Source organism: Colletotrichum scovillei (assembly GCF_011075155.1).
Source record: "Colletotrichum scovillei strain TJNH1 chromosome Unknown Contig00005, whole genome shotgun sequence".
NCBI lineage: Eukaryota > Fungi > Ascomycota > Sordariomycetes > Glomerellales > Glomerellaceae > Colletotrichum > Colletotrichum scovillei.
The window spans coordinates 2,035,273-2,056,646 of record NW_023336263.1 but is presented as its reverse complement, the minus strand read 5'-3'; the positions used below and the strand labels follow the sequence as shown (position 1 = coordinate 2,056,646).

The 21,374-nt window shown below is 52.3% G+C and overlaps 9 protein-coding genes across 9 annotated transcripts; 5 read left to right on the top strand and 4 right to left on the bottom strand.

Annotated features, from left to right (window-relative positions):
- The first annotated feature begins 503 nt into the window (after positions 1–503).
- Positions 504–2,954, top strand: HER10_EVM0007801 (uncharacterized protein). The gene has a single exon (XM_035477345.1). The coding sequence runs from the start codon at positions 1,451–1,453 to the stop codon at positions 2,732–2,734; it is 1,284 nt and encodes a 427-aa protein (XP_035334142.1). The 5' UTR covers positions 504–1,450; the 3' UTR covers positions 2,735–2,954.
- Positions 2,955–3,184: 230 nt separating this feature from the next.
- Positions 3,185–6,416, top strand: HER10_EVM0002242 (DNA repair protein rad10). The gene is made up of 2 exons (XM_035471962.1): positions 3,185–3,717; positions 3,794–6,416. The coding sequence occupies exons 1-2, from the start codon at positions 3,353–3,355 to the stop codon at positions 4,668–4,670; spliced, it is 1,242 nt and encodes a 413-aa protein (XP_035333779.1). The 5' UTR covers positions 3,185–3,352; the 3' UTR covers positions 4,671–6,416.
- Positions 6,417–6,698: 282 nt separating this feature from the next.
- Positions 6,699–8,549, top strand: HER10_EVM0007681 (glycosyl hydrolase family 47). Its single transcript, XM_035477230.1, has 4 exons — positions 6,699–6,992; positions 7,068–7,240; positions 7,305–7,886; positions 7,942–8,549. The coding sequence occupies exons 1-4, from the start codon at positions 6,772–6,774 to the stop codon at positions 8,514–8,516; spliced, it is 1,551 nt and encodes a 516-aa protein (XP_035334133.1). The 5' UTR covers positions 6,699–6,771; the 3' UTR covers positions 8,517–8,549.
- Positions 8,550–8,605: 56 nt separating this feature from the next.
- HER10_EVM0001070 (uncharacterized protein) lies at positions 8,606–9,113 on the bottom strand. Its single transcript, XM_035470831.1, has one exon. It carries the CDS (start codon positions 8,961–8,963, stop codon positions 8,712–8,714), a length of 252 nt encoding a protein of 83 aa, XP_035333694.1. The 5' UTR covers positions 8,964–9,113; the 3' UTR covers positions 8,606–8,711.
- A 2,218-nt stretch (positions 9,114–11,331) lies between these two features.
- HER10_EVM0012788 (integral membrane protein DUF125) lies at positions 11,332–13,177 on the top strand. Its single transcript, XM_035482173.1, has 2 exons — positions 11,332–12,182; positions 12,249–13,177. Exons 1-2 carry the CDS (start codon positions 11,746–11,748, stop codon positions 12,793–12,795), a joined length of 984 nt encoding a protein of 327 aa, XP_035334504.1. The 5' UTR covers positions 11,332–11,745; the 3' UTR covers positions 12,796–13,177.
- A 363-nt stretch (positions 13,178–13,540) lies between these two features.
- Positions 13,541–14,918, bottom strand: HER10_EVM0001585 (fasciclin domain-containing protein; the record flags this gene model as incomplete). The annotated part of the gene is made up of 2 exons (XM_035471329.1): positions 13,810–14,918; positions 13,541–13,755 (listed from the first exon to the last, which is right to left on the bottom strand). Exons 1-2 carry the CDS (start codon positions 14,726–14,728, stop codon positions 13,541–13,543), a joined length of 1,134 nt encoding a protein of 377 aa, XP_035333735.1. The 5' UTR covers positions 14,729–14,918.
- A 615-nt stretch (positions 14,919–15,533) lies between these two features.
- HER10_EVM0011881 (uncharacterized protein) lies at positions 15,534–17,748 on the bottom strand (the record flags this gene model as incomplete). Its single annotated transcript, XM_035483163.1, has 6 exons — positions 17,573–17,748; positions 17,109–17,401; positions 16,992–17,043; positions 16,719–16,941; positions 16,447–16,586; positions 15,534–16,386 (listed from the first exon to the last, which is right to left on the bottom strand). Exons 1-6 carry the CDS (start codon positions 17,683–17,685, stop codon positions 15,534–15,536), a joined length of 1,674 nt encoding a protein of 557 aa, XP_035334449.1. The 5' UTR covers positions 17,686–17,748.
- A 226-nt stretch (positions 17,749–17,974) lies between these two features.
- Positions 17,975–19,442, top strand: HER10_EVM0006468 (uncharacterized protein; the record flags this gene model as incomplete). Its single annotated transcript, XM_035476051.1, has 1 exon — positions 17,975–19,442. The coding sequence occupies exon 1, from the start codon at positions 18,213–18,215 to the stop codon at positions 19,440–19,442; it is 1,230 nt and encodes a 409-aa protein (XP_035334054.1). The 5' UTR covers positions 17,975–18,212.
- A 333-nt stretch (positions 19,443–19,775) lies between these two features.
- Positions 19,776–20,591, bottom strand: HER10_EVM0007236 (uncharacterized protein; the record flags this gene model as incomplete). The annotated part of the gene is made up of 1 exon (XM_035476798.1): positions 19,776–20,591. The coding sequence occupies one exon, from the start codon at positions 20,589–20,591 to the stop codon at positions 19,776–19,778; it is 816 nt and encodes a 271-aa protein (XP_035334102.1).
- Positions 20,592–21,374: the final 783 nt, after the last annotated feature.

The following is a 21,374-nucleotide window of genomic DNA, read 5'->3' as shown; positions in this document are numbered from 1 at the left end:
TGACCCGAGCGCCTGATTGCCGATAGTACGTACTCCGTACATGGGTAAGTACGTACATTATTATGTAAGGTAGAGATGCAGTTCCAATTTCTTACCATCAGCAACTTGCAAAGAAATGTCACCACAAGATCATCAAGAGAGTTGGTGGAAACACTGAAAATCACTACAAAGGAAACATCCCATCACTACAATAGGCTACTCGCAAGATCTCACCACTACTCCCCCGATACCACCCGTCTAATCTCTGACCCCAACTCCGAACTCACTCCCGCTCACCGCGAACCATCCGACATGCCGTCCATCCATTGCAAGCGCAGCCATCCTTATACCTACTACGTATGTAGTCACACAGCCCACCGTTGAGCGAATGCGAGTTGAGATGTGACCCCTGCCAGCGATCGGGACAGCCCACCAACCCCCCAGGCCATATCCCTGACTGGTCAGAGCCTCGACCACCTTTTCCCTCGAGTTTCTTGGGGCACAAGTTGCAAAGGTGGGATGCGATGACGTGGGCTCAGCAAGGATGCCCTCGACGTTCCATTCTCCCCATCCATGTTTTTCCTCAACTAACCTAACTGACAGTGACTGACTGACTGACTTGCAGTGACTGCTCACGGCACGCCGCAAACACCGTGACACCAACAGACAGAGCGGGATTTTGAACGCTTCGCCTCGAGTCTCGACCTTCGGGTGGTTTTTCTCGATATCCACTCTCCACTGCCACTACTGCGTACACACGTACAGCGAAAGAAGCAAACAGGAACGCATGGCTACCTTGTCCAGGCCCAGCCAACTGCGATGTGTTGTCCCAACCTCACATCATTCTGAGCTTAGCTTACCCTGCTTTGCCTCGCATACGCAGCAGAGTGAGGCATCTCATTTCTTACCCTACACTACCTTTCCTTTGCATTCCCTTGCACTCCTTGCACACACCATCCCGGTATCCCCTCCTCTGTGACCTCTTTAACCTTTTTGCTCTCCCACTGCCCGCTTCATGCCTGGTGGCCCGCTCGTCCAGTGGGAATCCGGTTTTGAGCTCTGCCTCGTCCAGTTCTCAAAGCCTCCATCATCGTACATGCATATCCCGACCTCCATGCGCGTGGATACCTGCGCTGACTCTGCCTTTTGCCCTCCTCCATGCTATAACATCCCTCCCTCTTGCTATCCCCTCACACCCACAAACCAACATGTGCATGGAACAGCCCATTTCCTCACGCTCAATTTTGATTCCCCGAGACGTCATTTGCCGCTCACAGAGAGTCATGAATTCAGCAGACTGCGAACTTCAACCAACCCATATATGACTTTGTACAAACCCTAGATAACTCTTCTACCGCAACCATTGGTATTGCTATACCACCAGACCAAAAAAACGGCTTAATACCGCTTCTCATCGCAGTCCTCCATTCAACCTGGTCGCATCACTTTACCATACTCCAACCAGAACAACATGGATCGCCGTCCTCATGCACAGTCACTGGCACCGCCAGCCCCAATATCAAATAGCCCGCCGGAACCTCCACAACGCTTACGGCGCAGATTGCAAAAGAAGCTCCTGTCCATCCGACGTCCTGCACCTATCGACCCCGTGGCATCAAACAAACTCAATACCGGGGTGGCAGTAGCTGCCCAGCAAGCCGGAACCATCGGCCAACCTTCCTTGCGTTTGTCACCAGACCTGAGCGATGCAAAATGGCACGCATATCTCGGAGACAGCAACGCTGTTCAAGATCCAAAATCAAAATCGCAATCAAAATCACAGTCAAGATCAAAGCCCCTACCAGCGAGACCGAGAACACCAGAGAAACCACGAAAAGTCTCATTCGACACAACACCACCAGCGCCAGCCATCATTCCAGAATTCTCACACCTAGCCGTCAGCAATCTGACGCCGAGACCCTCTCTCGACAGCTCACTCAGCTCGCCGACCTCGTCCATCAGCACGAGATCGAGCATGAGACGCCATGCAAAGACGCCCATCTACGCCATTGGCCAGCTGGAAAACGCAAGCTATGGGAGGAGTGCAAAAACCGCTGAAAAAGTCACAAGCGTCGACCTGATTGCGAACCAGTACCGAGATCTCCTCGAGACCCAGGATGCCAGCTCAATATACACTGACGCCCACTCTGAACCTTTCCCATCACGACAATCGTTGCACAGCCAGATTTCCTCCTCCACTACCCGGTCACGTCACAGCGCCGGCGAGACACCCGCAGAGCAGCTCCGACGAGACATATTTTCGCCGGCACCGGCGCCGTTGCGCCGTGCATCGGCGGCGTATTCCAGGTCACCACGGTCCGATGATGGTACGCTGGTTGCATTCGATGAGGAAGCGATCTACTTCAAGCCCCTGTCATTCTCGCCAGAACCACCCTCGACACCCCCGCCCCCGCCGCGGAATCGCGCCCGACTGAATCGCAATTCGTCCTCCCAAGGGGGATCGAGTCAGAACCTGAGCCTGCAGATTGCAATGGACCTCTTGACGCGCGAGCTCTCGACGAGCATGTTGGACAACTCGCACAAGACGGGGACAGACGTCTCGTCTCTGCAGGTTTGGGTCATGATCGAAGCCTACGAGAGGTTGAGGGATCAGGTTCTAGAAGCGAGGAGGCAGACGGATGACGCGCAGAACCTAGAGACGGTGTTTGATACCTGGTTGAAGGCTCTCTATACCCTTCATGACCAGATGACGAGTGATGCGGCTTCTCGCGGGAGCAACTACGATGAAGCATAATTGGGGCCAGGATATAAGGACGCATCGCGAATGATCTACTGTTAGTTAACTTGGGTACGGAGACACCCGCAAGGTTAGGGCAACGGCGTTGGAGTTGGAATAGGTTCGGACATGGCATGTCTGAGTTCATGAGAGTACCTTGATTCAGGTAAAGAAGAACAACAGTATCAAAACTCAACACCAATTCAAATCTGAAAATGAGAAGAACTTAAGATGTGAGGCATGTGAACTACTATTGTTTCATGGTTTCAATGAGTACATAACCTGGAAGCGAGGTAGATGAATAACCCCACCAGTTTGACAGTTTTGCTGAGGTGCTGAATTCGATGGCATCATCAATTACCGTTTGGGCGAGTGGTCCGCTGTAGTCACCGCTGCGTTGGCTACCAGACCCCGCCAAAGGTAAGGTACGTTCTACAGATCCATACCTTACCTACTACCTACACCTAGCTTCCGCTGACGCGACTCTCGCCGCGTGCACTTTCTTTGCCTCGTTCAACATCACCAGTCGTATTGTCATCCTCCTGCTCTCCACGCCGTGCACCGTGGCGCAGACAGAGCCCGGTTTCCGATTCCTTCACATACAAGAAATTGAGGAAATACGTAACACTGCCAATCATGGACGATGAATTCGGCGCCGACGAAGACTTCCTGGCCGCTCTCGCATCGTCGAACCCGGCACCTTCACGCCCCGAGCCTCAACCATCCCGTCCCCGTGTGCAGCAACCGACACCGCAGAAGATACAGCAGCCGACACCGCAGCGCTTGGATAGACCACCGCCTGCAAATGCTTCTGCGAGCGGCAAGATTGTCCAACCGACTCCCCAGGCCCTTCCCCAGCGAGGATCCGGCTCCGCCATTCTTGTCTCTCCACGGCAGAGGGGCAACCCGGTGCTCGCATCTCTCAAGTCGATGCCATGGGAGTACAGCGATATTCTAGCTGACTACGGTCTTGGTTTGACGACATGTGCATTGTTCTTGAGGTAGGTTCACTACTCAACCAATTCCCTCAAGCTACCTACCTACTTAAATGGCATACTGACGGGTGTCTGCACTCAGTCTGAAGTACCACCGCCTCCACCCCGAGTACATCCATACGAGAATCAGGAATCTTCAAGGGAAATACAACCTACGTCTCGTGTTGACCATGGTTGATATTCCGAACCACGAAGAGGTCTTGCGCGAGCTGTCCAAGACCTCATTGGTCAACAACGTCACCCTCATTCTTTGCTGGTCAGCCGCCGAGGCCGCGCGATATCTCGAGCTGTACAAGTCGTACGAGCACGCCAACTTCAACGCCATCCGCGGTCAACAAGCGTCGACGTATGCGGAGAAGCTCGTCGAGTTTGTCACGGTTCCCAGGAGCGTCAACAAGTCGGATGCCGTTGCCCTGGTCAGTAACTTTGGTAGCTTGAAGAACGCCATCAATGCGAATCCCGAAGAGATTGGCCTGCTAGCTGGCTGGGGAGCTGTCAAAGTCAACAAATGGGTCAAGGCTGTCGAGGAGCCCTTCCGAGCACAAAAGTCTGGCAAACGACAGCTGGATAGATCGGACTGCACCGAGGACGGGAGGCCGTCGCAAGCATCGAGGTTGGATCAAGCTGTGCCTCTCAGCCGGGTCCCGCTTCGTGAGATGTCTACGAGGGACTCTTCACGAGGCTCACCTGCAGTGGGCACGCCAACGACAACCCAGCCCAAGAAGCCTGCGGCCTTGGAAAGAGGCAATCCGGATCTGGACGAGGACGATGAAGAGGCGATGATCGCTGCCGCTATTGAGGAATCAAGGCGGACTACTGAGGTGCAAGCACAAGCACAAGCACAGACGCCGGCGCAGGCGCAGACGCAGACGAAACAAGTTGACAGCGCAGGTGCCAAAGACGATGCACTTACAGACGGGGTCGCAGCCGCACTCGCAAAGTTGCGGAAGCAGGGCTGAATACCTGTATCCTCTGGGCTATCCCGCTTTTCTGTACAGCCCCAGAAACACAACACAGCCTTGAAGATTGTGGGCTAAAGTCTAATCGACGTTTCGAAAGGACGGCACACCTTACAAGAGACGAATTTGCGTGTATGGCATTTTTCCTTGGTGTTCCGCGAGGCACCTTTCGCATAAGGAATAGGAAACTCCATGACTCGTTGGGATTCGAAGAAGAGCATTAATGCGGCTTCGAGAGGAAGAACGGATCGAACGATGAAGTAAACTTTGCGCACTTCTGAAGCGACCCTTGGTTCGCCGGTGGGCCAATCACGACGATGCCGACCAGGGAACGGTACACAATCATCAGACGACTCGCCCGGTAGGAAAGCGAAGTCCGTCTGTAGAAGCATGCCATCCAAGTCAGATTTGCCTAGAATCTCCAACGCTGCCTTTGGCGTATCAACAGAGCAGGTGGGGGACTGTATGCTGTGCTCAATATAGGTTGTGTTCGCGGGTTCGCGCAGTGCGGGGGCGGCCTGGACACGGGTTTGCAGGTACCGAACTCAAAGTCAAGAGTTGGAGATGAAGATCGTCACGCACGCATCTGTTATTTCTCCAATGTCACCCTTCTGACCAAGTCAAGTGGTTGACATGGGACGAGCTGGCGGACCTTAGTTCTGACGCCGCGCCATTTCTCCCTATCACGATTGACATTTGATCTTTGGTTTGTGTAACTCTTGGGCAACTTGCCAAAGGACTAAAACTATTGATGCGCTACTCCTTGCTCTTACATGAGAATCAAATAGGCACTGCATCGACGCCGAGCATGCAGAGCCTCCGAGATCCAATGATCAGTAGCTCCGATCATCCCCGGCTAGATTAAGCCGGGTATAGCGGCCACCGGCATGGCCAAGCAGTCTTCTGATCCGCCCGTGCCAAGGCCAAAGGCCGCAGTCGGTCAATATCTGGAGGCCATGGAAATTGACTCCCCGTTGAAGCGCATCTCCAAAGTCCCGAGGAGACACTGCCTCATACGGAAGGTCAACAAGTTTACAACTTACACCACCTTGTGGTCGGGTCATTGTACGAGGGCCCAGAACTTCTTCCCCCCATTCCTGTCCCTCGGAGGCTCGGGTATTGCAACTCGCCAGCATTTGTTTCCTTGACTTCCTCTGCCCGTATGCAACTGCAACTGCAACGCAACGCTGCATTTAACTTTGGGTAGCACTGGGCAAGGGGCCTTTCCCAAGTTTCCCCCCAACAGCTGCTCCGCACGTGCTTGATTCACCAGGGACGTCCGTGCCTGGTGACTTTGCCATTTCGAGATGAGCAGCGACGAACCTGGGCAAGATCATCTCTGCGCGTGTTTGATGCCAGTCATTACGGCCACCAGCGGACTCGGCCCGCGTGGACGGCTCATCACTCGCCCTACCAATGGTGTAACCCCCGTTCGAATAAGAACAGTTCGTCTGACTCCCGGATGTTAGATGCACTCATAGTCTCATTCTACTGGGGTGGTGGTGGGACTTTGGAGAGGTGGAGGGTGGTATCGAAAGGAACAATAATCAGGAGGGCGAAGATGAGCCGGAGATGGGAAGGGAAAGACACCGGGTCGCGAGGACCACTTACCATGTCGAATGGAGTCATGGACACAAGAACCGACGTTGCAGACGCAGAAAGCCGACAGAAGCAGGAGAGATGAAGCAGGGGCAGCTGGTGTGTAGAAAATAAAAGGTCCCGACTATGAGACATGGAGCAGGGGCGAACGCAAAGTCCGGGGGACTATGGATGAGAAACAGAGTTTATTCATCTCATGCTGTGCCTGCGTGAAAGTGTTCCCAGTCTCCAGGTCCTCCCTCCCGAAGTTTCCCAGAGTTTGCCGATTCCTAGGGGTTGCGTGATTCCAACACACCCCCGACTGACCCGTTGTCATTTTATTAGCCTTTGCGCGCCCCAATAATGCGGTCGACGGTAGATATATATATTTGACCACAGCCTCTCTCCTTCTCCTACTGTTGTTCGTCGTTCGTCCGGACCCTGCTCCGTCTGTAGTCTCAGTCTCTTTCTGCTTCCCAGGACCGACATCTAATTAGCTTGGAGGCTTCTCGTCGCGAACACGATGCACCTGTCAATGCGTGGACTGGCCGTCGCCGGGCTCCTCGCCCAGGCCTCGGCCTCCCCTCAATCTCTTCTACAGGCCGCGGCGCCGCAGTATGTGAACCAGCCCGAGAGGGCGGCAGCCGTCAAGGAAGCCTTCCAGCGCTCGTGGGACGGGTACCGCAAGTTCGCCTTCCCGAATGATACGCTCAAGCCGGTGTCCAACACGGCCGAGAATGACCGGTACGTTTTTTAGTCTTTTGCTCCATAATAGACAGAACACGAAGAACTCCGTTTTCTGACGATTTTTTGCTGTAGGAATGGTTGGGGTGCGAGTGCTGTGGACGCCTTGAGTACTGCCATCCTCATGGAGAACAAGGATGTCGTGGGACAGATTCTAGACTTTATACCGACTATCAACTTCAACGTGACGGACAGCGAGGTCTCTTTGTTTGAGACGACTATCCGATATCTTGGCGGCATGTTGGCAGGTGAGACAGGCTTCCCAATGTAAAATGGTGGTGTTTCTCTCGTAAAGCTAATCCAACTGGATAGGACATGATTTGCTGAAAGGACCACTCAAAGACGTCGCCAGTAACCAGACTGGCGTAGACAATCTTCTCGCACAGTCGAAGAAACTCGCAGACAATCTCAAAGTCGCATTCGATACAGCAACCGGCATCCCCGATAATACTCTCGTCTACGATCCCAAGCCGCGCAAGAAGGGCTCCGACACGAACGGCATTGCGACCATTGGAACCTTGGTGCTGGAGTGGACTCGCTTGAGCGACTTGACGGGGGATAAGGAATATGCGGACCTGTCGCAGAAGGGCGAGAATTACCTCCTCAAGCCCAACGAGGAGGTGTTCCCCGGCCTGTTGGGTACGGATGTCTTCATCTCGAACGGGACATTTGCGGATCGGTCCGGTGGCTGGAACGGAGGCACCGACAGTTTCTATGAATACCTCATCAAGATGTGGGTGTACGACCAGAATCGATTCTCCCTCTACAAGGAACGGTGGATTGCTGCGGCCGATTCATCGATCAAGTTCTTGGCGTCGAGCCCGACTACTCGGCCTGACCTGACGTTCTTGGCCGCGTATAACAACGCGAACCTGAGATTCGTCAGCAGCCATCGTAAGTTTGAACCGGTTCTTTTGGGCCATGTTCGACTGCTAAAAAATTGGTCTAGTTGCGTGCTTCGATGGAGGCAACTTTATTCTCGGTGGCCTTGTTCTCAAGGAGCAGAAATACGTCGACTTTGGCATCAAGCTGACCGAGGGCTGCCGCGAGACGTACAAGCAGACGGCGACTGGAATCGGGCCAGAAATCTTCCGCTGGCAAGACGACAGGCCGCCGGTGAACAAGACGCTCAACCCGGACCCGCCCGCCAACCAGACAGAGTTCTACCAAAAGGCGGGCTTCTGGATCAGAGAGGACGGCGCGGGTTACGTCCTCCGACCCGAGGTCATTGAGAGCTACTACTACGCCTACCGCGCCACCGGCGACAGCAAGTACCAGGACTGGGCGTGGGACGCTTTCTTGGCGATCAATAAGACGTGCAGCGCGGGAAGCGGCTTCTCGTCCATCACCAACGTCCAGGATCCGAAGGGAGGGTCATTCGACGATTTCCAGGAGAGTTTCTGGTTCGCCGAGGTTCTCAAGTACAGCTACCTGATCCAGGCGACGGATGCCAAGGTCCAGGTCGAAGTGGCGGACAACAAGTTTGTTTTCAACACGGAGGCGCACCCGTTCCAGATCGCTTAGAAAGCAAAGACTTGTACGGGGAGGAGAAGAAGGCCGAGGTTGTGATGCATGCATTGATGAGCGAGAGGTGGGACGGTAATATTGATAGTTGGGCATAGATACCCATTATGAATAATTGCATTTTGTTTTTGACAAGTTCATACCGAATGTCTTCTTCGTAGACATGATCTTTCTGGGTTCATTGTCTATACTTGGTTATGAGCCGCCGTCCCTCTTGGCGTATTCCTCCTCCATGGCCTCCTCGTAGAGCCGGTCGGCCTCGAGCTCGGCTTCCGTCTTGGGGCGGGTCGTGCCGGCTCCCGTGTTTGCGCCGGCGCCGGTAGCTTGGCCCGTGTGTTGGTGCTGGCTCTGTCCGACTGTTTCCGTGGTGCTCGACTGAGCTGGTTGTGTCTTTGTAGGTTCGTCTTCCGGGACGACGGGGACGCCTAGTTTGATGGGGAGACCCATTGCGATGACGTAGTGTGGGATGGGGTGTGTGAGTGAGGGTTGTGTGTGTCCGTAGAAAATGGGAGTTGGAACTTGGGTGAGGATGAGGATGAGGATGAGGTTGTGAAGAGAAAGTGTGGCTGGAATGAGGCTGGTGAATGTGATGTATTTATGGGGAAAGAAGTTTGTAAAGTAGGTGAATGGAAGATTCCATGTGGCGTTGATGGGTGCCTTTGCTTGTATGCTTGTCAAACAGTCACCTGTGGCGAATCGTGGGAGGGAGCCAGCAAAGCTGTTCAGCTGACCTAGGGACGCAGCGAGCTCCGCTATTCGCCGTGTGTGGGTAAAGGTGGTTCGGATCCGAACTGATGGTCGGGGACTGGAAGTGTCTTGTCTTCGAGCCGATCCGCCCCACCTGTTGTCTCCGGGAGTGAACTGGACGGAGGTCCAAAGCTACATACACACACCGCAAGCTTGACAAGGTGAGGTGAGGTGAGATGCGTGGGTGGCACCCCGGGCAGGCAGAGAGGCATGGTACGTAGGTTGTGGAATGTACTTCCGTACACGTGTTGTGTTCACCGGGCAGCCGGAATCGAGATTTGAAGTGAGACGATTGTTTTTTGTCTCTTTAATTTAGAGGTTGGCTCATGTTTGTGATCTAGATTGTCTTGAAAGTTTGGAACACTCGTGTCTCTCTCTCTCACTCTGTCTCTCTGTGTGTGTGTCTTGCGCACGTCGGGAAGTGGGTGAGCGAGAGAGGAAAAAATTTAGGAGTTTGAGCTACCGTTCTGGATGAGACATGGCAAACACAGGATGTCTTCCCCGAAAGGCAATTGCTCGAAACTTTGCTTGTAATGGAGAGTCGGGAAAAGTCAAAGCATACTGCGTGCAACGCTTTGGCTCTCGAGTCCTTGAGCAAGAGTTCAAGGTAAGGGGCCATGGGATGTGATTTGCGGATAAGGCCCAATGTTACGGCAGTATTTCTTGCAATCTGCAGTCTGTAGGGATAAAGTCAAAGGGTCCCCGGTGGGATGAGTCTTGAAAGAGTCAGGGACGACATTGCGACATTACCTATGACATTTTGTGAGATAGGGTTCTACGGCAACGTCGTTCTTGGTGAAGTGTGTGTGTGCGCGCCTGGGCCACCAAGAGACACAAGACACTGTCTACTCTAAATCGACTCGACTTGGCCATGTCAGGTAGAACCTGTCTCACTCTCGATTGAATCGCATTGCGCTGCTCTGTCACGTTATCCAGTGACGTTTTTTTTCCTCTTCCAGTTGTCTGGTGACTGGAGGGAAGAGTCGCCATTCTGGTTCGACTCGCGCAGGTCAGTAGTACAGAACAGAATACGGAAGAAGGTGAACAAGGTGCATCCAGATCAGCCAGGAACCATTTTGGATACCCAACGGGCCAGTGAGAGCGTTTGGATTTCGAATTTCCCGTCTCCCGTCGGCGCCGAGCACCGAGCGGCGATTTCCCCCTCGGACTTTTCTTTCTCGATCAACTGCCTTTTGCAGCAAGCAATTGACCGTGCAATTGCATGGCCCCAGTCAGGATGAGCAGGCTTATTCTCTCTTCACCGTTTGTCTTCCCCCCTGTCCTCTCTCTCTCTCTACACTACTATGGTAGGCTTCTAGATGAAGATTAGCCCCCCCTTACCACAGTACGACTCGGCGCTGCGAAATAAACGCCGGAAGACCGGCCGTATGACCCCCGGAGGGTCGGCCGGTTGCACCGCGGACCAATCAATAGCGAAGGTAGACGCAGTGAGAAACCCAAAAGAGGAAACGTAGTTGTGTAAAGCAAAGGTAAAGCGGAGGTAACCATGCAGTTTGGTCCGTCACGGTGCTCCGAGTCGCGTTTAAGGATATAAGAGATACGTACCTGTCCGTCCGTACTCCCGAGCTTCGGTGGGGCCCTCCCGAGCCAACAGGCCAATAAAAAACGCTGGAATCACTGCTTACCTCTGGATCTGGCCAATTATCGACCGGCCGTTGCTGATTACACGTCCGAATGGTAACACCGGGCCGCAGGGTGGCCTGCGACCCCTGCAGCCTCTGGGATCGGGGGCGCTCGAACTGGGCCCTTGCTAATGGCTTTCCGGGTCGCATTGAGCAACAAGCTACACCATAGGCTGCTTTTTTGCTTGTCATGGGCGAGACTCGAGGCAAGCTTGGCCCTTTTTTTCACTTCTGGGGCTTTGTAAGTTTCGTTTTTTGTTGCCCCATTGCTTGACATTCTTCTAGTCAAAGTACCTTGATTCTGCTTAGCTTTGATATGTAAGGGCAAGAAGGGGGGGAGACGGTACCTTGAGAAAAAAAAAAAAAAAAGTCAAACGTTTCCCAGGTCTCGAGGAATTTAAAGTGACGGATAGTTGCCCTCTTACACCACTCTTGAATCTGACACTGGAATGCCAACTGATCTCGTCCCTTCGTACTACTTCATACTACATCATCCAGACCTGTGAACAGCTCGATTCAACCAAAACAAAACAAACAAGCCTGTCTCACTACCCCGGACTCGAGTTCTCTCTCTCGATTCTACTACTAAAAACCGAGCTTACACCTCGCCGATTTACAAGTCGAAAGAAGCTTCTCTTTCCCTCGGACGTGCTTCGACAAAAGGTCTACAGGATCAGGGCGAGAGAAGATTGAGATACATCAGATTAACCCCTACCTGGACTTCGACACCACGCTCCCATCTCGATAACACATTAGCATCAGGGAACCTGCTTTCTTTTCTACCTCTCTCTCATATCAAAGAGAAGAGCTATACTTCACATTACATCACATCACACAAAATGGGTCTCGTCACATTGAAGAACCTCCTCTTCGGTCGCACGCCACCCCCGACGCGCGCCAAAACCATCAACGGCCGCGCCGAGAGCACAATGTCAGATGAGACTATCGTCGACGGCGGCGACCTCGAGAGGCAACCCCTGCTGCGGTCCAGCGACCGGACGGTCTCGACGGCGACCATGGCGACGGCGACGTCAGAAACATCAACGACGTCTACGAGGGTCTCGGAGAGCGACTCTCGCAGCTTCCGCCTCGACGCTCGCATGATTTCCGACGCCACTATTGGCCTGTCCGACGGCCTGACGGTGCCCTTTGCCCTCACGGCCGGCCTGTCAGCACTAGGACAGACAAAGGTTGTCATCTTTGGCGGTATGGCGGAGTTGATTGCCGGTGCTATATCAATGGGTCTTGGTGGCTATCTCGGAGCCAAGAGCGAAGCGTAAGTCCTTTGCCACAGTTCCGACATCATGTCTTGGGGATTATCACTAACACTCAAACCAAACAGTGCATCCTACAAGGAAACCCGCAGCGAATGCACCCGCCTAACCCAGGACGACCCGGCCATGGCCCGCGCCCAGGTCCTCGAGGTTCTCGAACCTTACGACCTGCCCAAACAGACCCTCGAAGACGTAACAGACCACCTCTCGACCTCGCCCCGACTCATCGACTTCCTCATGCAATTCCACCACTGCGAGCAGGAACCGGCCTCCAACCGCGCCTTCATCTCCGCCCTCACCATCGCCGCCGGCTACCTCCTCGGTGGTCTCATCCCGCTGTTCCCCTACTTCTTCGTCCCCGCCGAGGACGTCTACCTGGCGCTCTACATCTCCGTCGCCGTCATGGCCGTCGCGCTGTTCGCTTTTGGCTACGTCAAGACGTGTATCGTTTCCGGCTGGTCTGGCTTCCGGTGCGTGAGACAGGCTGTCGTCGGTGGGTTGGAGATGGTTGTCGTCGGTGGTGCGGCGGCGGGTGCGGCGATGGGGTTGGTGAAAGCTTTTGATCAGCTGGCGCAGTCTGATGATGTGTCTGCGTTGGCGAGCAAGATTTTCTAATACCCTCACACCTATTTTCTTTTTTTCTTACTCATTTTTCGACTTACGTCGTCTGTCTGGACAAGCTCCTTTTTCTTACTTCAATACCTCTACTCTTCTTTTTATTCTCTTTGTCTAGGGTGTACACGGGATGTGTTACACGCCATCAAGGTAGTAAGGAGGCACAGGAAAACTCGGACCGGGGGTTCAGGCCGGGGCAAAGGAAAATCTCCCATGTTTGCATCGTTTAGCGTTTACGCGGTTACTTCGAGGGAACCATATTATCCCAGAGTCGCCTTCCAGATCGAGAAGATGGTTAGGTCGCAGCGATGCGAAAGAGGGCGGCGTTGGCGTCGAAGAGTCTCACGAAACTATGGGATATGACAGCAAGGACAGCTGCAGGGGAAGACAGATTTTACTAGGTAGACCATCTATCAAAATAAGACTGAGACACGTTCTCTCTTCCACAGTTCATTCAATACGTTGGCCAAGTACCGCAACTTGTCCGCTGCCTAAGCCCTAGTAGAACCTAGTCAGGAGATTCATTCTCTCGTTGCTTCATGCACTGGACAGCCGTCGACTAGTGCGACGCTGTTGAAAGTAGTTGTTTCGGGGTCCTTATTCATTCATGTTTGCTTACATCGTTACTTGCTAAAGGAGTTCATTGCTATAGAACAGCGCCTTTACAGACTAGACCTGTCTCTTTCAGTACACACATCTTCGACTCTTCCCCCCGTCTCCTATAGCCAACCTGCTCTCAACTTGCTTATTTCGGCACCACCCAAACCACGCTGGGTGTGGTTGGCAGTGGCTCATAATGCAAAAAGGCCTTCCTCTTGGCGGCTCTCCATCTCACAGCCTTGATAACGCCAATGATGAAGACACCTGAGATGACAGTGAGCCCAACGACAGCCCGAGCAATGTCTTCACGTAATCCCCAAGGAGCTCCAATGGGGCCAGGAGATGAGTCATGGTCGGGATCTAACTGCGTCAGTACGGAAGTCTACGAGGCATTGGGCAGAATAGAAGACATACCTGTCTCTGGTGACAGCAGCTCATCCACAACATGAGCAACCCCACCGCTAATGAGCACATTCTGCATCGTCACCATCTTGTGGTTAACAAAGATACGCCCCTTGGCATCGCCGCTGATGGAAATCTTCTTGCCGCTCATCGTCGTCACCAGCCTCGGCTCTTGTGAGAAACACGTGTGGAACAAGACGTGGTCCGGAACGACGTGGTCTTTAATGAGCGTCTCGAGTGCCTTGTCGTCGAGCGATTCTAGTTTCGAGCGTCCTCTCCAGACGGCCTTGTTCCTCGGGAGGAAAACGGTCACGTCGCGGAGCTTCTCGAGTACACCATCCATGCGGGACTCGGTAACTACGTTCCAGAACCCGTCGAGTTCGCCCAGGCTGCTTGTCTCTGACAGACTACGAGGGAGTACCAGAGCCTGGTTGATTGTGTGAATGACGCCGTTTGCGTGGGGAATGTCCGTGTCGACTGTGTGTACAATTTTCTGGTCGCCGGACTCTACGCGTAGACTGTGTGAACCGTCGCAGGTCGCTGTCAACTTGACGACGGCCCCCTTGGAGATGTTCGTTAGGCCTGAGGATGGTTTGAGTGACGACCGGGCTAGCTGGGTCTCTGTATGAAGTGCGGGGGCCGATGAGAGGTAAGAGCCCTCCAGGAAGTGGTACTGCAAGATTCCCCTGGCGATGTCTGAGTCCATGGAGGTGAGGTTCAGGCCCCATTTTGCGAGATAGATAATCGCATCGTCGGTCATAGCCAGGAGTGTGGAGTTTTGTGCCTTCTCGAAGCTGTCCATGAGCTTCAGGTGTGTAAGGAGGCCGTGGAGCATTGAGGTCGAGCCATGCTTGGCTAGGCTGTCTCCGAGAGACTGTGCCGCCGCAGAAGCTAGTAAGACGGCAGTTGTGGTGTAAGTGAATAGATGCATCGTGATTGAGTATTAAGATAAGTCCTATTCCGGCATTGGATGCGCGTAGGGGTTTGGCAGCCGGTTGCTATATCTACATATACTTTCCCTAGTCGTCCCCGGTCTAGGTTGGGGTCGTCGTCAGTCTCCTACTCCATCAAGTCTCAGACTCGAACTCTTTTCGGGCATTAGACGGCAGAACACCTATCTAAGGTTCAGCTTATGCCGAGTCAAGCTATAAACAGCAAAGCTTACTATGCAGACAAACGGGCGTACTGGAAGGCGGCAGGTTAATCCATGCCTACGATCTCGACCGTTTCGACAAACGGATTCTCAAATCGGCAAAGCACTGAAAACAAGACGACTGCGCTATGTATCAATGGCCAAGCATGTGGTCCTTGAGCAGTACTAGGAGTCATTTGCCCCAGAAAAGGAAGTCTTGATTATGAAGTGCTCGAAGTTGAAAGCTGCTAGTACTCTCGCGAGCGGGAACAATCAACTCGACATCTGATTTGTGCCATAGCGGAGCAGAGAGGAGACACTCTATGAGGTTCATCGAAGGTGATGACTGTCACATACGACCATACCCATTGGAAAACTCGGGATCCCGTCCGCTCTCCCATAGATAAGCCAATGAGGGCCGGATTAGTAGTTGGGTCGGTGACGACCAGCGAATACCTGGTGTTGTATGTTTTTCTTTTTTTGTGCTGTCATCTGCTGCCAAGGGTACTGGAGACCTATCACTGGACGCAGGTGAGACCGTTTTGGCTGGCCCTTGCACATTCGTTTCAATCAGGAGGAGCTCTCTGATGAGGTATGAGGAACGCTAGATTAGCCTTGCCCACATTGACTCAAACGTATCCTCGCGATCTAAACTGACTGGCCATACAACGCGGCTCAACCTTTCCCTGGCTCCAGACCATGCAACAACGCCGGTGATCTTGGCCCAATTCCGAATGAAGCTGGCCAATTCCTCCAGTATGGAATCGAGGCGCTTGTCGCAGATAAATAGCTGGGCATGAACCACACTTAATGACCCGACCAATGCTTTCCAGAGCCACGTGTCGCGTGTCTCTCGGTTCATACTCTGGAGATGGACCAAGTCGTTTCTCAAATCCTGTGTAAGAATCCGGAGTATATGGTAGTGCAGTTGCTTCTCCATCGGCAGACCTTGATTCCAGATTCCAAGAACAGCAATCAGATACATGCCGATGACCCCGCAGAATCCAGACCACGACGATATGAAAGCTTGTTTTCCATGAGAAGGGAGCTGAATTTTGTCTGCGAACGATGAAGTATGGGCGTTGATTACTGCGAACAGTAGTTCAGATGGGCTACTACTATCCCAACCCTTCCAGGGCGTGGTAAGAACTACGTCAGCAGATGCTTTCGCATGTCTTAGGTCTGCGAGCTTGGTAATGTTCCGAAGAGCTGTGATAATCGGGTACATATCAATGTTCTTTGGCTTTCTGCCTTGTGGAACAGAGCCGAAAAAGCGAGGCACCATTCGGAGGGCCCTGAGACGAAGATCTTGGTCACTAGCTTCGTGAATATGCCATTCGTGCGTCAAGTGGGCTGACTCTCTAGGATCTGAGCGTGGCTTTTTGCCTTGAGATGAGGTGTAAGTAGTAAGACTGTCGTTTGAGCGGCTCTTCAAGCATTGGACGACGTTGTAATCTCTGGCGAGGTAAAGAATCAATGAACATGCTCATCGTAGTCTATCATTTGAGGTTTCTTACAAAATAAGGTAGCGATTTGTCTGGTCAAATTCAATGTCATCAGTCATATGTTGACTGGGGGTTTCTGGTCGCTGTGAATCCAGGTAAGTCATGAGACCTTTAAGATGAGATTCGGCAATAGCCAGATTTCCTAGGCAGCACTAAGAGTTTGAATCCAGGTAAGTCATGAGACCTTTAAGATGAGATTCGGCAATAGCCAGATTTCCTAGGCAGCACTAAGAGTTTGAGATGTCAGCATGGCAGGGTATAAGGGCGAAATAGCTTTACAGCACCTCTATAAAGCAGAGCGTGCTGATGTACTTTGCGCACCGCATGACATCTCGTTCGTGCGGCGTGGCGACAAGCCAAGAATTGACCCGCCGTATGCTCTGGATCTTTTGGGAGACGAAAGTGGATTCAAATGAAGAGAGATCGCCTTTATTCCATGCGTAGTAAAGACCGGACAGCAACATCGTATTTTGCAGGACATCCGCATCGGAAGTAGCTGATGCAATGCTACAGGGCCTCTTAGTACATCGCATCCGGGTACCGCGATAGACACTTACCAATCATCCGGATTTCCGGGTAACAGACCTTGAGAGCGGCCAGCTTGGAAAACTATTTTGCTATGATCAGATACAGCCAACACATATTGCTAGCTTAGCATGAGGGAATAGACTAACAGTAGTGAAGAAGTTCCTTCGACCTAAGGGGCATGTTGATGGGCAAAGTGTCGAAGGGATCAAGAGCTTCCCACGGGCTTACGTAAAAAGGACTCGGTATTGTGAGCACTTGAATAGATGGCACCTCTGATGATACAGCGATCTCCTTGAGGCTATGAGAGTGGTGTGTGACGGGTCGTGTATCCTCAACGGCCCATGGTGCTTGTTGGCCAGGGCAAGGGCCAGCTCTACGTTCGCGGAGCGGAATCTTCGGCACATACGAACATGACTGCTCTTTGAGTCTACAATTGAAGCTGTCGGACAAAATCATTAATCGTGTGTTCCTGACGTGTTATGACTTGTGATGAAGCCTCGTGGGGTAAGTTGTTATGATGTGATTGGATCCTCCCAGACAGCAGTCGTCGAGATAGTCTTCATATCCACTATCTGGCCGCGTAAATGGACACATTAGGAAGGTAGCTTACCAAGATGGGCGCCTCTCATCGCATCGAATATGCTTTTGGCGGCATGATACGCACCCTGTCCGGCTTCGTGTATTGGTGCGTCTCGCCATGGGCTGATCCGGCTCAGGGGCCATGGTTGGTATGTGAGCGGCCGGGATCAAGGCTCGGGTGAAAGCTTTCTTCTCTGGCCTTTCGACTTGGCCATAAACAAAAGAAAGCAAAGGAGTAGGCGACGAAATTCGATTTCATGTGAGATTTAAGCAAAGGCAAGTATATGCCGCTATTCCCGTTTGGGCCGAATAACCTGTCAGCCGGCGAATAATCGTTGGCCTCCTTTTCCCTACGATTGTACGGGGTTCGGCCAACTCCTGCACATCCCTTGGAGAACCACAATTTACCCATAACCAGAAGATGTTTTTTACGCTCGAGTATGGCAACTATCGATTATGAAACGAGTAGAAAGTGGCTTCACGAAACTTCTGGAAGTCTGCCTGCTGATCCTACTAACAAGCCGCTAATAGCATTACCAGGCAACAGATTGAGCAACTTGACTTAGGGATTTGGTATAAAGATCGCTTCAATTCCTTACAAGAGGAAAGAAAAAAACCGTCTTTGCTTTATTCATCACTCTTAGTCAACATAATTCTACCAATTTCAGACAATGGCCTCTCTGCCTTTCAGTGCCCGTCCCCACGAGGTCCCTGCTTCAGCAAATCTCACGCCCACCAGCATCTCAATCCCTGATGCTGAGATTGATAGTTTGAAGACGCTTCTCAAACTTACGCCCATTCCCAAGCCGAATAGGTTTAACTCGAATGATGATGGGTCTTTCGGCCTTCATCGAGATGTCCTCTCAGCCTTGGTCAAATATTGGGAGCACGACTACGACTGGAAGAAATGGGAGTCTACTCTCAACACTATTCCTCAGTTCAACGTGGACGTTACCGATGACGACTCCAAAACATACAAGATCAACTTTTTCGCTCTTTTCTCCAAGAACCCATCTGCAACCCCCATTCTATTCCTACACAGCTGGCCAGGCTCTGTTGTAGAGTATCTCCCGATCCTGCGCAAACTTCAATCTCAATACGATCCCGAGTCGCTTCCCTATCACGTCATTGTGCCTCACCATGTCGGATTTCCGTTCTCTGACGCACCGCCCATCGACAGAGACTTTTCGCATCTCGATAACGCTCGCCTCATGTCAAAGATGATGCATGCGTTGGGCTTCGACAAGTCTGGCTATATTTCCTCAGGCGGTGACCTCGGCGGTTGGTCAGCGCCCGTCATTGCGAATCTCGACCCAGCGTGCAAGCTCGTCCACATGAGTATGCTGAATGTTTCACCGCCTGCCGGTGAAGATGTTGAGGCCGGTGTTCAGGCAGGGCGGTATACTCCAGACGAGGTAGCAGCCTTTGCCAGAATGGCCGAATTCGCAAAGACGGGGACCGCATTCATCCAACTCGACGGAACGAAGCCGGCCAGTGCAGGGTACATTATCGGAAGCAACCCAGTGGCACTACTCGCCTGGATTGGTGACAAGATGATCAAGTGGTCTGACAAGACACCAGATAGAGATCTCATCATCACGAACCTGGCCCTCTATTGGTTCACGGGCTGCTTCCCAACGTCGGTATATATCCATCGCGTGGTCTTTGAGAACGTTGAGCTCATGATGAATGGCTGGAAGACTCTCAAAGTCCCACTTGGATATTCAGCATTCAAGTATGAACTTGTCACTGCACCTGGAAGGTGGATCAAGCAAACAGACCAGGTGAGCTGGTATCGAATGCATGAGAGAGGAGGCCATTTTGCTGCGCTTGAAGAGCCAGAGACTTTATGGAAAGATGTGGAGGATTTTATCGGGAAGTTTTGGCCAACGACCTTGTGAGGCCTGCTGTGTAACCAGCCTTCGAAGGTGTGCATGTGATCTTGTTGCGTGGAAGTAAACATCGTTGATGAGAATGCTTTATAGTTGTAGAGTCACACAAGAGATTGAAATGATATAGGGCGATGTGCTCAACAACTCGTGTTTCTGTCTAATAAGAAGGAGTTTACCCAATCATCGAAAGTATTCCGATGTTGATTGAACTGGGCACACTTGCTGCCTCAGAGGCAACAAAATACCAGACAGCTCTCTGTTGCAACGGTGTCGCCGACGATGAACTACGCTTCTGTGTTGTGGTCCGATACGAGTCTTCGCCAGTGCTTTCATGTCGCTATGTCACACGATATCCACTGTACGCACGCTGCCACTCGCATACATGCTTCTCTGCAAATCGTTCGGTGGGGTGGTTGACTGGATAAAGAAGCATCCGATCCGTTCATACTTTCCAGGTTGCTGCTTACTTTCCCTCAGAACCAGTGAAATGAGTTTGAAATTGTCACTCGGTCCGTCTTGGATGAAGCTCATCCTAAGGCATAGGATAGCTGCGCCCGGAAGAACCTGATCTGGTCCAGGGCTGTCCAAGGCGTAATCAGCATCGATACGGAACCGACCGGTTGACACAACGACATAGTGAACCGTGGTCTCCTTCCCATGTCGAATCACGGTGTCTCGTTCAAGCACTCCATCCACTATGAGGCCGGATATTCTCAGAAGCCCATGGGCTATGCCGCCATAATTATCCACGCCTGACGGAGTGACTTGGCAGTCCACAACGGTGCTATTGTGCTCATATAGGCCTCTAGAGTCTTCCTCGTAGTCAAGGTCGGGATCCCAGAAAAACACTGCGTCCCACACATCAACACTCGAGTCGACACTAGCCCAAGACCAGGTCGGTGCGGTCCGAGGACTTGGTCTCGGGTTTTTGAGGGTAGTCGGTATGATCCAAAGCAAATCATCGTTAATGGTGTCTTTCCATATCCCTGCCAGATACGTAGACTTTCGCCTGGCAGCCATATGCTTTGCGAGACCTCCGATAGCTGGCAGGCGGTCTGAAATCATGGTGAGATCAAGCGCGGTATATGAGGTGATCAGGGTGCGCCATAACCTTGCAATAAAATAAGAAGCTACATCCGCCCAGTCGTACCCTTCCATCTCGCTATCAAGTGCGGAAGAGTGCAAGAGTTTGGTGATTGCGATCGGGACAGAGTCGGACGACCCGTAGTACTGGATCCGGCCGCATTCACAGAACAAGTCAGAACGGCACTCAAAGAATATCTCGTGGGGACCGAAATGAAGAACGCGGGTCGAGAGCATACGCTCCTGGTACACCCAAGCTCTAGTAAGCAAAGGATGAAAGGAGGATGTAGGATCTCCTTGGTCTGCCGTAACAACGACGGTGACAACCTCAAGATGATGGTCCACTCGGCGACGGAAAAATAGTCGATAGGGATCACCTGATGTTGTAGGCAAGGTAGTGTCTGACACCTCGAAGTCCGGTGCGTTGACAAATAGTCCACCATCGCCATCGTGTGATTGCGTGGCAGCAATGGTCAAGTAAGCGTTACTATAAACATCGGCCATCTTTGCAGACTCCGCTTCCCAGTCAGACTTGCAATCTTGGATGATACACAAAGAGTCGATCCAAATGTACTTGATACCGAGCCTTCTGGTGAGTAAGACTGCGTCTCGAAAGGTGTTCGAGAGCTCCGTCAACCGTATCCCTGTCTGGCGTTGGGCAAGAGTCGCTTTTGTGCTGGTTATGATCTGTTTTCGGCCCCAGCAATGACTCAGGGCTGTATAATTTGCATGCTGGCTCTTGGAGTCAATGAGTCGGATGACGTCTTTGTCGTGTCCAACATCTAACACCCGACTTGGGAGCAATGGCTCTTCAGGAGACTCGCAAAACCCATGCGAGCTTCCCAGGCATATGTCAAT